The sequence below is a fragment of the Equus asinus genome, chromosome 7 (genome assembly GCF_041296235.1).
Source record: "Equus asinus isolate D_3611 breed Donkey chromosome 7, EquAss-T2T_v2, whole genome shotgun sequence".
NCBI lineage: Eukaryota > Metazoa > Chordata > Mammalia > Perissodactyla > Equidae > Equus > Equus asinus.
Window position 1 is genome coordinate 52,998,850 of NC_091796.1, and position 16,282 is coordinate 53,015,131.

At 44.1% G+C, this 16,282-nt stretch overlaps 1 protein-coding gene across 5 annotated transcripts in view; it reads left to right on the plus strand.

Annotated features, from left to right (window-relative positions):
• The first annotated feature begins 1,463 nt into the window (after positions 1-1,463).
• Positions 1,464-16,282, plus strand: part of COLEC12 (collectin subfamily member 12) — a 179,304-nt gene continuing 164,485 nt past the window's right edge. For all 5 annotated transcript variants that reach the window (XM_070513367.1, XM_070513368.1, XM_044773562.2 and 2 more), the window contains exon 1: positions 1,464-1,706. In XM_070513367.1, coding sequence (XP_070369468.1) covers positions 1,700-1,706 — 7 coding nt within the window. In that variant the 5' untranslated portion in view covers positions 1,464-1,699. The remainder of the gene's footprint in view (positions 1,707-16,282) is intronic.

The following is a 16,282-nucleotide window of genomic DNA, read 5'->3' on the forward strand; positions in this document are numbered from 1 at the left end:
GTGTTTTAATGCACAAAAGTTCTTAATTTTGATGAAATCCAGTTTATCCATTTTTTCTTTTGTTGACTGAGTTTTTGGTGTCATATCTATTATTTAGATTTTTTTAATGATTTTTTTCCAATTCAAACATGGGAGCCAAAATTCTCTTTATTTTTCAGGTGGAGAAATTATTACACAAAGAAACTGATCGACTTACTCTAACCCAACAGTGGTTAGTAAGCTCGGGGCTGAGAATCCATAACCTGGGCTCCCTTCAGGGACCCTCACTTGCCCTGCAAGACAAGACAGGTACTTTGGTGGGAAAAGGAGCAAGTCCCCAGAGCAACTTTCACGGACCCTGTAATTTCATCAACCTCTAGAGTGGAAAAAAAAAAGTGCCAGTTTTTGTCTTTTTCTTTGCTAGTCGTGTACAAGTTTTCCCCTAATGTTCAAAAAAGACAGCTTTTTGGAACGGAGAGTCTGTGAAATATTTTAGAATATATTCATTTCCGGGCACTGTCTTTTACTAGAGCAAAGAGCTCCCTGTCTAGATCGAATCAATGGGCTGGTTACCCCGTCTTAGCAAGTCCTCGGGAGCGGCAATCGGAAGCTACACCCGCTGCCCAGCCCGCATTGTACTGCTCTTCGTGTGCTACTAAGCGCGTGATCATCTTTCATTTCACCCTCGTTGAGGAAAGTTCCTTTGCACCTCGCTCCCACAGCTCCACTCACCACTTAATGTTTTAAAGCAATGGGTCTGCTTGGGGCGGGGGGGGGGTGCGAGGTTCTAAAGGGAAAGACAAACACAGTGGGGCAACATGCTGGCCACAATGAAACATTATGAAGCCACCCAGTTGCCCAGCCTCCTTTTGTAGTAAAACAAGGACGACCTGATCTTTTCAGGGGCGGTGGGTAGAAGGGTGGCTTGTCCAACCAAGGGGGTATGGTGGGTTGTCTGTCTATGTGTGTGCGTCTCTCCTGGAAGGTATAAGAGCTGAAATCGTACTCCGCGGGGGACCGTCTAGTGGTGACCGGATTCAGCGAAGCTCTCTCCGGGCGACGGTGAGCACGCTCCCTTCGACCCCATTTCCTTCGGGCGTCAACAAGCGCGCTTGGAAACTGAACCCCAGGGACGTTCTCGCCCCCGTTGAACGCTCTAACGCTCAATGCCCCAGAGCCGTCTGGGGAAGGCACAATCTCATCGCGCCGCCCCCGCGACACTGCTTCCCCACTCTCTCACCGGCCACTTTAGGTAGTTTGGGGTCTAGAGAAGAGATCGGCAGCAGCACCTTCCGCGCACACTGAGGGTGACACTTGACCACTCGGGGGACGCTTTCCTCCGACCGCGTTCCGCTGCGGGTCCAGCGGGCAGCAGAGAGCCCCGGGGAGCGCGGGCGAGGACTGGCCGGCGCAAAGCGGCCCGGGCAGGGGCGGGGCGGGCGCGGGGGGCGCGAGGGGCGTGGGCGCGGCGGCCCGGCGGCCCAGGGGGAGGGGCGCTGGCGGCGCGGCACCTCCCGCCCGGGGTGAGCGGCGCGCGAGGCGGCCCGCTGCACAGAGCGGTGAGCGGGAAGCGAGCGGACGGCGGCGGCGGCGACGGAGGGCTAGAGCGCGGAGGCCGACGGGCGGCGCGGCTGCCATGGGCGCGCAGTGACCGGCTGCGCAGCGCGAACTTCCTCGGCGGCGCGGAGCTCCCGGCTGGCGGTGCGTCTCCTCGGTCACCATGAAAGGTAGGGCGGTGGCGGCTGCGCGGGGCTCGGGGCCGGCGGGGCGCGCTTCGGGGCGCGCAGGAGGGCGCGGAGGTGCGTCCCTGCGCGAACTTTCTGGGGGCTGAGGGCCCGCGGAGACCCGGCGCCGGGGTCGTGCGTGCGCCCTTGGGGCGCCCCCTGCTCCGGAGTTGGGCACGGCAGGAGACCTAGAGGTTGGGGCTTTGAAGCGCGCAAGTATGTTCCCCATCGAGTTTCTGCAAAGTAGTTGGAAGCCCTGAGTCGTTGTTTAGAAATTCCGGTTCTCAACCTTCTAATTGACAAGATATGCGGAGGAGAGTGAAGGCATCATCATCCCCCCCCGCCCCCCCACAGGCCGTTTTCCGCTCGGCAGCGCTCCCCGCTCCCTCTGGGGTCTTCTCTCCTGCCCGCAGTTGCCGTTTCTCCATCCGAGAAGTCTCTGTGCTGCCGGCCGGGTGTTTGCTCCCGGACTCGGGGATGTTCTCGGTGCGCCCTCCCCACATCTGGCAATGATTAGGTGCCCGCGGAGTTCAGCTGGCTCGGAGAGTGAGTTTGGCATCTTTCTGCATCAGGCCCACTGACTGGAAAACAACTGCTCTCTGTTCCGCGTCCCTTCCGCGTGCCCGCCTGTGGAGTTGGTGTGCCCACGTGTGTTCAGGGGTGACACACGTCGTCCCGTTAATCGTCCCCTGGGCGGTGTCCTCTGCAGGCTGGTATAGGGATGTGTCAGACGTTATCATACCTTTAAACGGAATCACGAGGAGACGGGCTTTAGCCTTCTGTTTAGCAGAAACACAGAGATCTGTCAGGAGAATCCTGATTTACATGTGAGATAAGTAATTACGGCCGAAGCATCCAAGGGGATCCTTTGGGGATGGGCAAGCGTGGTGTTTATCCAAGACTCGAGTTCCTGGTTTTGTGCTAGGATAACACGTTTCGGTGCCCGCGCGGGTTGGGGTTGAGTGAGGGAGCTGAGTGCGAAAAGCCGTCGATCCCGGGGACCGAGTTTCCAGCCTGCCCAGCCACGCAGTGTGGTCGCTGTGGCTTGCCAGCGTTGCTGTCCGAGGGAGGCGCCCCGGGAGCCCACACGCTTGGAGAGAAACCTTTGGCTCTAGGTTTCTCTGAAAGGCACTTCTCGCTAAACTGTCTGGAGCATTCATGTGCCACCAATTTGCTCTCTTTCCAAGGCGTTATGTCTCTACGTGAGGAGACCCTAGAAAGGGAGAGGACTGAACGCCAGGTGAAACGTGCCCGCCCCAGGGAAAGGAAAACAAAAGACAAGATACAGCTCTCTGGCTAGTGGTGTGTGTTCCTTCTCTCTCCGACTGTTTCTGTTTTCTCACTTGTGTTTTAGGAAACACGCACTTTCCTTCGTTAGCGCTGATTAAAGGACCCTCTCCAGAAAGGAGAGTGCACAGGGCTAAAAGTTACTCTGAGGCTCAGTTACCATCATTTTAGCCAGAAGTTAATCTCATTGCTGGTCACTGAGGCCAGCAGTTTGTGAATTCTTAGAAAGATACGCCTGCTACTCACTCCGTCAGCTCCCATGTGGGTTCCTAAATCCTGAAAATCTTGTTATGCTTTTCACTGGGTAAATGACCATTACTGCAGTTTGGGTACTTTTCAGTGTTAATTCAAGCCTGCAATGGAAAACACACCTGAAAGTCTTAAAAATGTTTTTGTGAGATTTATGCTGTGTTCTGGACCAGCTTGCAGACTTCCTGGAGAAGGCTCGTTGCTTACCCCCTGTGGTCTGGGCACCTCCTCAAAGGCTTCACTCACCTTCTGCCCCAGTGGGGGAGAGGGACTGGTGAATCTCTGGTTAGACTAGTCACTTTGAAGGCGTCTTTTAAAGTGAAATAGTCTGTGAGAAGTTTGCTTACCAACTGTTGCTTTTTAATTTGCGTTCATCTCTCTAGTTGGTGAAGTGGGGAAGGGAGGGGACAGTAATAATTTTTTAGTACCTACTAAGCACCAGCCACTGTGCCATGCCCTCTACAAGCACTCTATAAATGAAGCCTGTCAATAACGCTATGAGGTAGGTATTTTAACCCCCTCACTGTAGACATGGAAACTGAGTCTAGAAGAAATAGGAACTGGTAACTAGGAGGATGGGAAGCATCTAAAGACAAGCTTTGCCTGTTTCCCTGTGTTGCTTGGAAAGACCTAGGACACCAGATACGATCACCTCTAGTGTAGACTAGAAGAAAAGTGAATCTCAGACACGAAGTAGCCAGGTAACCCACAATTGGTGCAGCGGCCAGAAAGGGGTGGAGCCAAGAAATTGGACACAAAACTTCTGAAGCTGAGCACAGAGGGCATTCCTAGCCCAAAAGGAAAGCTGCCTTTACCGAGTAGAATTATTTTTGACAGTTTGCCATAGGTAAACAACCCAGAGTTTTTCTTGGGTTCGTGATTATGTCGCATAGTTATTAACTCATTATACTTCAGAAAGCCAATGTTTCATTAGAATTTGATTTTCCTAAATGATACATGTCAATGACAAGCCTTGCAAATGCTTAAAGTAGTTAAGGTAAAACATTCTGTAGCCAAATAGATTAGTGGACACCTTAGAAGTTACAGAGGTTTATTTGCCAATGCAAAAATTTAGCTCCTGTGCGAGTCAGATGCCTTTTTAAGATACCTATTTGACTTCCTAGTTTTCGTGGCTAGACCCTGGTGGTGGCCTCTGTAATAACCCTGGCTTTGGGAGTGTAATTCTGTATCTGTGGTGGGCCACAGCACCACCTATCTGTTGCATTCAGCAAATATCTGTCTCGGCACTATTTCCTCCATCCCTTGAGTCACAAGTACCAAAATAATGACATCATTATATATTTTCCAGAAGAAAATTACTTACTCCATTGCTGCAATACTTGAAGTCTTCCAAGATGATTAAAACATCAAGTTGGTTTTAATTTATTTCCAATTTCATTTTCAATTAGCTGTATTGCACCATAAATCTCATGGTTTGGGATAAATATTCACATTCTTTATGAAGGAATCTGACTCCTCTAGAGTTAGGTGTGTCATTACGAAATAACATTTCTGGTCTGAAAGTTGGCAATATTGATGAGTTTCAATGCAGCAGCACTGGTTGTCTAAAAGACGGCTGAAAACCACCACCAGGATGCGGGACCACAGAGGTCCAAACCACAGTTGTAATTTAACACAGGGAGGAGGTTGGTGCCATCAAAACACAGTGTTCAGCTGCTTATTTTTGTGCTTTTGAATATAAACATTTCTGAAATACTATTTGGCAATAATACTTTTAAAATGCACTAGTAAGCAGTATACTTCTACTGCCTGTAGTTTTCCTGGACTTGTGGTCTCCTTGCTGCCCAGTGTCTCTCTAAGATTTCTTGTCCTTACCTGGAGTAAGCAGACAAGCATGTAAGGGCTGACTGCATTTAACATCGAAAGAATCATGTTTTCTGAAGGAAAGTGGAAACAAAATGAGACCTTTTCCCCTTCACTCATTTGGAATTGGGGCTGCCCTTCCTCTGGAAGGCATATTTACAATCTAATTACACTTTTAACTTTTGATTAGCTGGGGGATTCTTGACATTCTTAATCTGAGGTTTAATTATTGCTAAGTATAGATCTTCTCTGTGGTCTCGTATGCAGTTTCCCAAGATTGTTCCCTGCTCCCCTTCACCATGTGGCTCATCCACTGATCATGATGTGAGTGGAAAAGGCTGCTAGATGATAGCTTTCAAGCTATATGATAAGTAAGTGTCTGCTTTTCAGAATTAATGTTATTCTCATTAAAATATTATTTCAGGGCCCAGCCTGGTGGCCAAATGGTTAAAGTTCCACCCACTCCACTTTGGTGGCTCAGGTTCGTACGTTTGGATCCCGGATGCAGACTTACTCTGCTCACCAGCCGTGCTGTGGAGGTGTCCCACATACAAAAAAATAGAGGAAGATTGGCACAGGTGTTAGCTCAGGGACGATCTTCCTCAAGCAAAAAAAGAGGAGGGTTGGCAACAGATCCTCCTCTCAGGATAGCTCAGGGCCATCTTCCTCAGCAAAAAATGTTTATGTATATAATTTCAAAACAGTTGATGCAACTGCTGCCAAAGTAATTTAAATGGCCCCAAAAGTATTCATTTTCAAATGGGAAAATAGACATTTAAATTTTGTGATAGAAAAGTATGTTTTGCCTGTGGGTAATCTCTTGGGGGGCAAGTCTGACACACACATCTCCCCTCAGTGGGAAGCAGGGGTGGGGCCCCAGGAGAGGACGCCCAGAGCTCAGCCTTCCTGCTGACAGTGTGTGTCCATGGTGCTTTGGAGCTTCAGCTGGTGAATGCAAGTGAAAAGAAGTCAGGCAGTTGGGGTCAGGGGGACAGCGTTCTAGGGCTTGGAGCTGATCATCTGTGAAGAGAGTGGCCTGCACCGTGAGATCAGCTGGCTGGTCCTGCCCTCTCCATCTTCTGCTCTTTTGCCACTCCAAAGGCACAGGCTCTCTCTCTCAGCATCTGGAGTTCCTGTCTATGGCTGTGAGGCAGGGAACAGGATCATGTGTTGGAAGATCAATGCTAGGGACCAGGTTGATCTGTAAGGTGGTTTGTACTTACAAACAACTTCTTAGGTGTGACTCATAGGCCTCTTAATACCCCCACTTATTACTTTTCTCCTTAATGATTGCTAACATTTATTGAGCACCTGCCATGCCAGGTGCTCCTTTTACAGATTTTTTACTCGTTTGCTTCCTTTTACAGATAGGTAAACTTAGGCTCAGACAAGTCGAGTTACTCATCTAAGGGCACTCAGCTGGGGAAATTGGTATTTTAACTCAGGCAGACTGACTCCAGAACGCACATGTTATACCTCTAGCTTAGGTTCCTTTTAGCCACACCCTAATATTTCATTCAGTCAACACATCTTTGTTAAGTACCTAATGTGTGCCACATTCCACTAGATACTGAGTGAGCCAGATAGAGAAGGTCGTACTGTCTGGTCTCAAACCTCTAATAACCTGGCATCAAAGGTCTAAAGAAACTGATGTGCTCTTCAGCCAGCCACTGGAGGAGACTCTCTAGACTGGAGCTCTTACAGAGATAAAGCAGATTCCAGGGCTGCTGCCCTGTGCCGAGTTTATCTTCTGGGAGGTTTTGCTTATAGCTCATTGAATGAATGCGCATGGCCCACTGAAGCCATCGACTCTGATAACAGCCCCTGCACCAGTCTTGCTGACAGGTTTGCCATAAGATGACAGAACTTTGTCAGAAGTGCCATTTTCAGGAACAGACCGTAACCACCAGTAAAAAATAAAAATAAAAATTAAAAATAATAAATAAACATCTTAAACAAGGGATAGGGAGGTATAGACATTCTTCATGGAATGTCTTTCTTTCTTTACTGCTGACAACGGTTTCTAACCACACACACCATCTAAAGCTTGAAGGAGGTAACTTTTCAGTCATGCAGTGATTTGATTTCTATTTAAGTGAATGATATTTCAAGAGTCCAAACCAATATAGTACCTGGAAAATGTCCTGCTGACTGCTTCAGGGACCTTTGTAATTGTATAGGAGTGGAAGCCAATGAATGCAGAAGTTAGTAACCCCACATTAAGATTCCAAAGAGGTCCTAGGAGCTCTCCTGACCCCTGAATTTATCATGAATATTCAATCAGTACTCTTAAAAAATATAAGAGAAATGTATGTTTCAGCATGGGAGAAGACTTAAAATTGAGTAGATTTATGGACTTGGATAAGTTAAATATGACTCCTTTATGTTTCCTGAATGTCTTGGGATTATAACTCAGTATTACATAAAGTCATATTCACTAGCCTGAGAGGGTGGACATTGGACGTTCTTTGTGAAAAACGAACTTGTCATTGGTTCTGTGGAAGTATCTGCACTTCTCTGGGCCTCAGTCATTTCCTTGTGCGATGGAGATGTTAGGAAACTAGCTGATGTTTATATAACAATTTATTATTCGGAGGTAAAAGAGTCCAACTTTATAGTTGATAATGTATACTTTAAAATATAACTGTTTCATAAAATGTAATTATGTGTAGTGATCCCAGGAGTTGGACCTGATAATTTTAGTGTGCTGGCGAGGAGTGTGTGCTCTGAAACCAGGGGACCTGGTGACCACATGCAAATTACTTAACTCTCAGGGCCCCCAGTTTCCTTATCTATCACATGGGGGATAATCGTGGCACCAACCTGATAGAGTTGTTCTGAGGATTAATACGTTAGTTAGTATGGATCAGTTGTTTAGAATGGTGTCTAGCACTTAATAAGAACTCAAGACATTTTAGTGATTGTAATACTATACAGTAATTATAACCTGCTGCTTCCTCCAGGCAGTAATATAATTGCCAATTATGAGCCATTTGTGTTGTTAATCAAGTGATATAGTTTATACAATGAAGGCAAAAGTTCAGTTTTGAAATCCAAGTAATTTTTGAATTTCAAACGTGTTAAAACTGACCTCAGGAATAGCAGGGAGCTGTGCTCTCTGTGGGGAACAATGTTAGTATTGGTCGATCTCCACTGTCATCACTCGTGTTATGTCGTCTTTGTAATGTAGTAAAAAATCAGCCCTACTGAAAATGCAGAGACCATATTTATAGCGAAGTTTGTAATTATAGTGAAATAGTACAGTTTTCCCATTTGTTACGATAGTGGTATAAAGTTGTTGAATATATGTAAATACATTTAATTTACCTAGGAGCACTAATTTTCCAGGAGCACTATTGTTGAGGTGCCTACTGATGATCCCATAATATTTTTAATGATTTGTATCTCAAATCCAGTGTCCAATTTTATCCAGTAGGGATTTGACATCAAGGAATCAAAACATAAAATAAATTAGTCTTTAAATAAATATTAGGACAGGCGTACCTATAGTATTTTTTTTTACCATATGACATCATATCTGTTTCATTGGTACTATTAATTTTCCATTAAGCTGTCATATTTCTATTTTGTTTATTATTTACAATTGGCCATCAAGTCCTAACTAGCTTTCATTTATTCTTTATTTAGTATATTATTTAAATATACTCAAATGTTCAGTACCTGTGTAGCCTCTGTTCTCAAGGAACTTGCCCTCTGGTAGGCAGGATAAGACTTAGGTATAAACAACTGGAGGCCAGCGTCAAAGGTGAAAAGTGCGCTATTGGAGGTTGAGACAGGTGCTGCTGGAGGACAATGGAGGAGAGGGCAACTTGGCTGAAGACAGGGATGTTTTCATTTGGAGGGGATATTCAAGCTAATCCATTATCTTGAATTATGCTTCCTATTTCAGATTACATTACTCTAATAGGGTAAAAGTAATTAGAGCCAAATGGTACCTCGGGCCGCCCTGAAAGATTCAAGTGTGACACTTCAGTGTGGGAGGTGAGAGAAAATCAAATTCAAAGTTTTCTCAAACGTTGTCTCCTAAGCTCAATTTTGGTTCATCATTTGTAATTAATTATAATATATTACTTTGGCGTAACTGTTTGGGTAACCTAAAATAAAGTTAAGTGACTTCAAAACAAAACAGGTGTATCAGTTATTTTAGTTTGTTAGTTTTTTTTTAACAAAGACTACTTATTTTTTGTGTGCCTCCAGAGAAATGGATGGCATTAGTTTTTCTTGCCAAATGACCCATGTGTTTGAGGCCCTTATAAAAGTTGAGGCAGTGTTTCAAGTCCTCATCCTGACTCTCATTATTGACCTGACCAACGTGATTGGATGAGAAGGTCCCTCATAAAAGAGAGGGAGGCACATCACCTGCCCTGTAGTTACCCAGGAATGATAGCTGTGGGGTCAAGGTTTTGAGTGTCATATTCGTTTCTTACTTTTTAAGTTGTTGAAGTTGGCTGCTGGGGTAATCTGGTTTAGACCCTACTACCAAATATTACCAATCTAGGCATAAAAGTAATGAAAAAATTCCCTCAATTTTGTTCGACTATAAAGGCAGGAAAAAGATACCATCTCTCTCTTTTTCCTAAAGGCAAGTATCTACTGTTTTTACAAACATCAGAATTACAAGTTGTGCTAGAAATTGGAATCATTTTGTGTCTTGATAATTTTGACTTAAAAAAAAAACTATTCCACTGAATCAAAAAGTGATCCTATTGTTGCAAAACACAAAATTCAGGAAGCAATGGAGTAATTGAAATAAATCTCCTGTAATATTTGGGATAATCTACAAGTATTAAATTGCTACAATTCCTTTATCCATTTGGAGTGGAGGGGGGAGACTTGGAGCGGTTAAATGGAAGGCAGATATAATTACCCCATCAAAAATATCCTGAACCTTGATATTTTATTACATTGCTCTGAGCTCATTTACTGGCAGAGTACTTAACAATTGTGGCCCAGAACTGCCAATGGGGCAAAAAGAAACTATACAAGGGGCCACATGAGGTTTTATATTTGTAAAGCTATAAAACCAGGGCAAATATTACCAATACCACTCTTAGGGTTAAATTGAGGTTAAAGAATGTCTGTCTTGCAGTTTTTATACCCCAAATACATTGAGATAAATCTTCTTCAATATCAAGTAGACACTCTAGTGCCAATTAGCTACAGTTCCAATTGAGCACACCCTAGGTATTACTCTTCTGCTAATCAAACTTCCCTCCCATCACCCTCCCCCAGATGCTCACTTCAGACTGGAGCTTTGTGTCTTTTGAAACTAGATAATTAAAGGAACCCCTCCCCAAACCTCAAGCCATTCTGTATTTCATGAACTTTCAAGGCCTGTGATATTTATTTGGGGGCTTAGAGGATAGTAGTTGCTATTGCCTCCTGTGCCCGTTACGTCAAAAAAAGCCCTCATGGGGCTGGCCCAGTGGTGCAGCAGTTAAGTTCGTGTGCTCTGCTTCAGCGTCCTGGGGTTCGCCGGTTTGGATCCTGGATGCAGACCTACACAGTGCTTGTCAAGCCATGCTGTGGTGGCCTCCCACATATAAAGTAGAGGAAGATGGGCATGGATGTTAGCTCAGGGCTAATCTTCCTCAAAAATAAATAAATAAAATTTTAAAAAGCCCTCATGCAGTATTAATTAAGCACCTGGTGTGTGTTGGTGTTTTCCCTGTATCAGTTCACCTTTTCCTCCCAACACTGTGTGCAATAGGAATTATTGGTCCCATCTTCTGGGAGACTGAGAGGCATCCGTGAGCTTACATTGCCTGTACAAGATAGAGCCCACCACAAACCTTTAAACTTCTAGGTTTAAAACTTCAAACTTTTAATTCCAGAGTCCAGGCTTTGCCATTCCATCAACCTCTGGCCTTAGGGAAAAAGTCTTCCAGAATAACACAGCAACATTTTAAGTGGATATGCAAAGTATTTAGCAACCAGAGTGACACACTATGGAGGCCACAGTTCCCACAGATGACCACATGAAAGCAACTTGTGAAACACTGGCCAGTGGAGGGTGGCCGTAGATTCATGGATCCAGATGGCACTGGGCATTTGGCCCCAGGGGTGCAGGGGCACCTTCTCCCCTTGTCACCACTCAGGCCTGGCACAAATAAGTAGTGCTGGTGGGGACAAACAGGGACAACTTGCAGGAATGCTCAGTGCAGAGGGTGTTCACCAGCTGGTTTGGAAGCAGTTAGATATTTTAACAGCTGATGGGATTGAACTCTGGTTCTAATAGTGATGACTATACAAGAGCCAGGGCTGCATTGAGGTAGAAACAGGAGAGAGCAGCTGATAGATACACACATGTGGATGGCAGCACCAAGGCCAGCTTGGAAAAGAAGTCTGAATGCAGCCTAGCCTCTGTCCACGGTCCTTCAGCCTGGCTCCTCAAAAAGTCTGAACTACTTCTGTTTTATTTGGCATTTTTCAGAACCTATTTTGTGCCAGGTATTTGAGGCCGCAGGTCCAAACTTTTTATTCTGTTGCTTCAGGTTGAACTCTGCACGCAGGCTCTTGGAGCAGGTGCCTTTCTGGTCATTCGCTTCTGTTGGACCTCTGCTGAGCACTTTTCTTTTTGTACTTGACTTTCATCTTCTATTCACATTCCCTTGTTTCCTTTTCTTTACTTTATTTCTTGTTTTTATCAAGGTTAGAGATGCACATTGTTTAAAGAGTCAAATAATGTCACAGATTTATTATGAAAAACAGCAATTTCCTGCCCAGCCCACCTTCATTTCATCATTTTCCAGTCCCCAGAGGCAACCTCTTGAGATGTTTCTAGCATTTTCCGTTGGCATTTACTTCTGTTTCAGTTATCCACTGACGCCTGAAAAACCATCCCCAAACCCTGTTGCTTAAAACTACAGCTGTTTATTTGCTCACAATTCTGCCATTTGGGCCAGGCTAGGTGGGGATGCTGGTCTCTGCTTCCTGAGGTGCTGCTGGGCTGGACAGCCTCACTCCCGTGGCTGGAGTGTCAGCAGGGTGGCTGGAAGGGCTGAGGGCCGGCTGGAATCTCTCTCCTTCCCTTCAGAGTTTCTCATCCTCCGGGGATCCTCTCTTTCTAAGTGGCCCACAGTCCATTAGGATTGTTGGACTTTTCACATGGCAGCTGGCTGCCAAGAGGGTAAAAACTGAAGCTGAAAGGCCTCTGAGGCCCTGAGGTCACCCCCTGCTACTTCTGCCACTTTCCATCGGCCAGAGCAAGTCACGGGGCCTCCCAGATTCCAGAGGAGTGGAAATGGACTGGCATATGGAGAGGTGGAAAGAATTGTTGGTAGCCCTTTATGTAGACGATCTAACACAACCCCATATCTCTAAGTGACATGCTTATGGTGCTCTTGCTTATCATTATTATTATCATTTATAGGCATTAAGTATTGATTTCCCTTTATAGCAGATGAGGGTTTAGTTCTTTCACCCTTCGCCTCCACCGAACAAGCCTCACAGACACCTCTGTTCCCCTCCATCATCCCAATATAGTTATAATACAATCTTGATTCGATCAATATGAGTTGGTGTTTATATTGTTGTGAGGATAAAATGGTCTTCACAGCTGACTCATATTTGTTTATTGCATAATTTCGTTTCACCTGGAGTTAATAACCCTCTTGTTATTTTGTTTAGCTTCCTATGTATGTATACATCTTCATTCATCCCCAAAGTATCTTCTACTTTCCTAAATCTCCACACAATGTGTTCAAACATAGTAGTTATTCTCTCGTTTTCATCTTCTTGAAGAAATCTTTCCTGGAGCCTTCTGACTTATTCAGGGTTGGGGTTAGGTTAGGGTATACACATGCGTGTGCACACGTGCACACAGACACACACACACATGTCTTTTGGGGTTTGTTCCTTATTTTAGTGGAATATATTCTCCAATAAATTCCTGAGAAAAGTGTGCATGAGAGGTACGTTTTTGGAAAATCTGCAGGTCTGAAAGGGGTTTTATGTTACTTACTCATTTAATTGAGAGATTTCTATGTTGGAAATAATTTAGCCTTAGAGTTTTGAAGGTGCTGATCTATTTTCTTTTAGCCCCAGTTTTGCTGGTCAGAAGTGTGAAGCCATTTTTTTTTATTCTTGTAAGTAATCTTTTTTTCCTGTCTGGAAGCTTTTAGGGTTTTCTTTTTGTCCTCAGTGTTCTGAAATTTTATGAAGATGTCCCTTAAGTGGATCTCTTTCCTCTGCTTGTGCTAGGAAGTGATGGGCCCTTTCATTCTGAACACTCTTGTCCTTCAGTACTGGAAAAGGTTGTTCAGTTATTCCTCCCGCGGTTGTCTCCTTCTGTTCTTTTTCCTGAGACACTTGGTATTTGAATATTGGACCCACTGAATTGATTCTCTAATTTTCTTCTTATCTTTACTCTTTCCTACTTATTTACCTTTTTTTCCTACTTCTGGAATATTTCAATTCTATCTTCCAACTCATCTATTAAGTTTTTGTTTCTGTGGTCATATTTTTAATGTCCAAGAGTTCTTTATTTTTCTCTCATCTTTCCTTTTTTAATAGCATCCTGTTCTTATTTTATGGATATTTTATCTTCTGTCTTTACAAGGATATTAACAGTAGGAAGTGGCTTTTCTTTTTGAAATTTTTATCATCCTGCATATTGTATATTTCCTCCCAATTCTTTATCTGGTTTCTTTATTTTCATCTCTGTCTTTCCATATTAGAGGCTATGCCTGGTGTCTGGTGATCCTTGGCTATCTTCTCATATGTAAGAGCAGAGCAGTCTAAAAGTTAATTAGAACCTCTTTGTTTTGGTGGGTTTTGTGAACTGTGACTGTCAGTCTAGGCTGACCTGGCTGGGCTGTTCCTTTGGGGACCTCCTGGGATTAGAATCATTAGTTTATTTTTCTCTGAACTGGTCAGATTTCCCAGGAAGAACCTTCCAGTCCTTAGCCTGGAGGGTACAGTCTGGCTGACTGGGTGGGAGAAGAGAACTGAGTGTCTGAACATTCAGCATGTAAACTTTCACCTTTTCCCCTGATTCCATTACAGGCCCCTCATCTCTGCTGTTCCTGGTGCCTGGTGGACAAGACATCTTTTGTTTTAACTTCTCTGAATAGTAAATCTTAGATCTTCTGCTGTGTTCAGGGAGGGGCAGTCACTCAGCTCTGGGGGTACTTGGGAGGTACCACTACACAAATCATCCATTTAAAGTATGCAATTCAGTGGTTTTTTGTTTCTGTATATTCACAGGCTTTGCAACCATTATTACAATCAATTTTAGAACATTTTTGTCACCCTAAAAAGAAACCCCAAGCCCATTAGCAGTCACTCCATATTTTTCCCTAAAACCCGAGCCCTAAGCAACCATTAATCTGCTGACTCTACACATTTGCCTCATGTGGACATTTCATATAAATAGAATCATACAACATGTGGTATTTTGTGATTACTTCTTTCACTTAGCAGTGTTTTCAAGGTTCATCCATATTGTAGCATGTCTCAGTACTTCATTTCTTTTTATTGCTGAATAATGTTCCATTGTATGGATATACCATAATTCATTTATCCATTCATCAGTTGATGGACATTTGGGTTGTTTCCACTGTTTTTTACTATTATGAATAATGCTGCTACAAGCGTTCATGTACAAGTTTTTATATGGAGATATGTTTTCACTTCTTTTGGCTGTTTACCCAGGAGTGGAATTGTTGGATTATACGGTAATTCTATGTTTCAACTTTTGAGGAGCTGGTTTCCAAAGCGGCTGCACCATGTTGCATTACCATCAGCATATGAGGGTTCTAATTTCTCCATATCCTTGCCAACACTTACTACCTTTTTGAGTATAGTCAGATGCTTCTTAAACATACATTCAACCAGTCCTCCTGTTTTAGCTTCATCTTTATTCCTCTTCCAGAGTGACCTGTGTCCCAAATTCCTGAGCCTTTTCGGGATTCTGTGATGTAAACCATTGCTTCTTCGCTTTCCCTGCTGCTGACACAGGGCTCAGTTTCTTGGGTCTGTGGAGTCAGTGACCATCATGGTGTGGAACTCGAGGGTCCCACAGACCTCAGTCTTAGTCTTGGTCTGGCTGCTCACAAGTTGTGATACCTTGGGTTAAATTACGTAACTTCTCTGAACCTCGGTTTTCTCCTCTGTAAAATAGAGAAGCATAATGAATGGGAAGCACGTAGCATTCAGTAGTTACTGACTAAATATTGGTTCTCTTATCTTCCCTAAGCATGGTGGATATTCAAAAAGAGAAAGATTTAATCTCTTCTTTTCAGGAATTCATCAGCTAGTGGGAGAGATACACACATCTATTACTCTAATCTGCTTGATTTTCAGCAACTGCTACTGAGTGCCTATAATGTACTAGTGGCTGAGGGAACAGTGTGACAGGTTTCCTGTTTTCAGATGGGTTTCCACCTGGTGGAGTCAAAACCAAAGCTGGAATCTAAGGCAGATCGAGGCAAGTGCTGTCACACTGATAGAAAAAGAATGCTGGCAAGGAGAGGTAAATTCCAGCCACAGGGATATCCCACAACTTGGTCCACAGATTGATTGGAACATTTTAATATGTATGACTTCAGCTTTCTAAGCCAACGAAACTAAAATTCATTGAACTCGTGGTACTCTAAAATAGCTGGGCTCAAAGAATACATCAGCAACAGAGTTCTGTTCAGTGTTCTCTATCACGAAACTTCTGGCCCACGTGGCTCTGTGCCAGTTGCCAAGGAAAGTAAATAAATAAATAAATAAATAAAAATAAATAAATAAAGATCACATTTTGAAATAGGCAAGCAAAAGACAATGTAGCCCAGAGCTATTAAAATGAAAATGCTAAAGTACAACTGGGGAAGCCAAGAAAGTACATTCTTGTAGAAATGAATCTCAAATTAAACACGTTTTGTTAGTTAGTATGTTAAGGTGACTTCTTCCCTACAGAAGCAGGGGTCAGGTTATGGCCACTGCAGAACTTAGGGGCCTTAATCTTAACCAAATCCTGCTCCTGTGGGAGTGTAGAGTTATGTGGCTTAGATTGTCTCAGAGACAGATTGTGAAGAGTCGTAAGTTACTAAGGTGACTGGATCTTTTCTAGGGAGAATATCCTTATTTGAATGTAGCACTTTTGCAGGCCCCTGATGCCACAGAGACAATCTGGGACCCATAGCTGGGGTCTACACAGTGTGAGGAAAGACTTTGAGAACAGAATATCACATGGTGCGTACTGTCAGGCT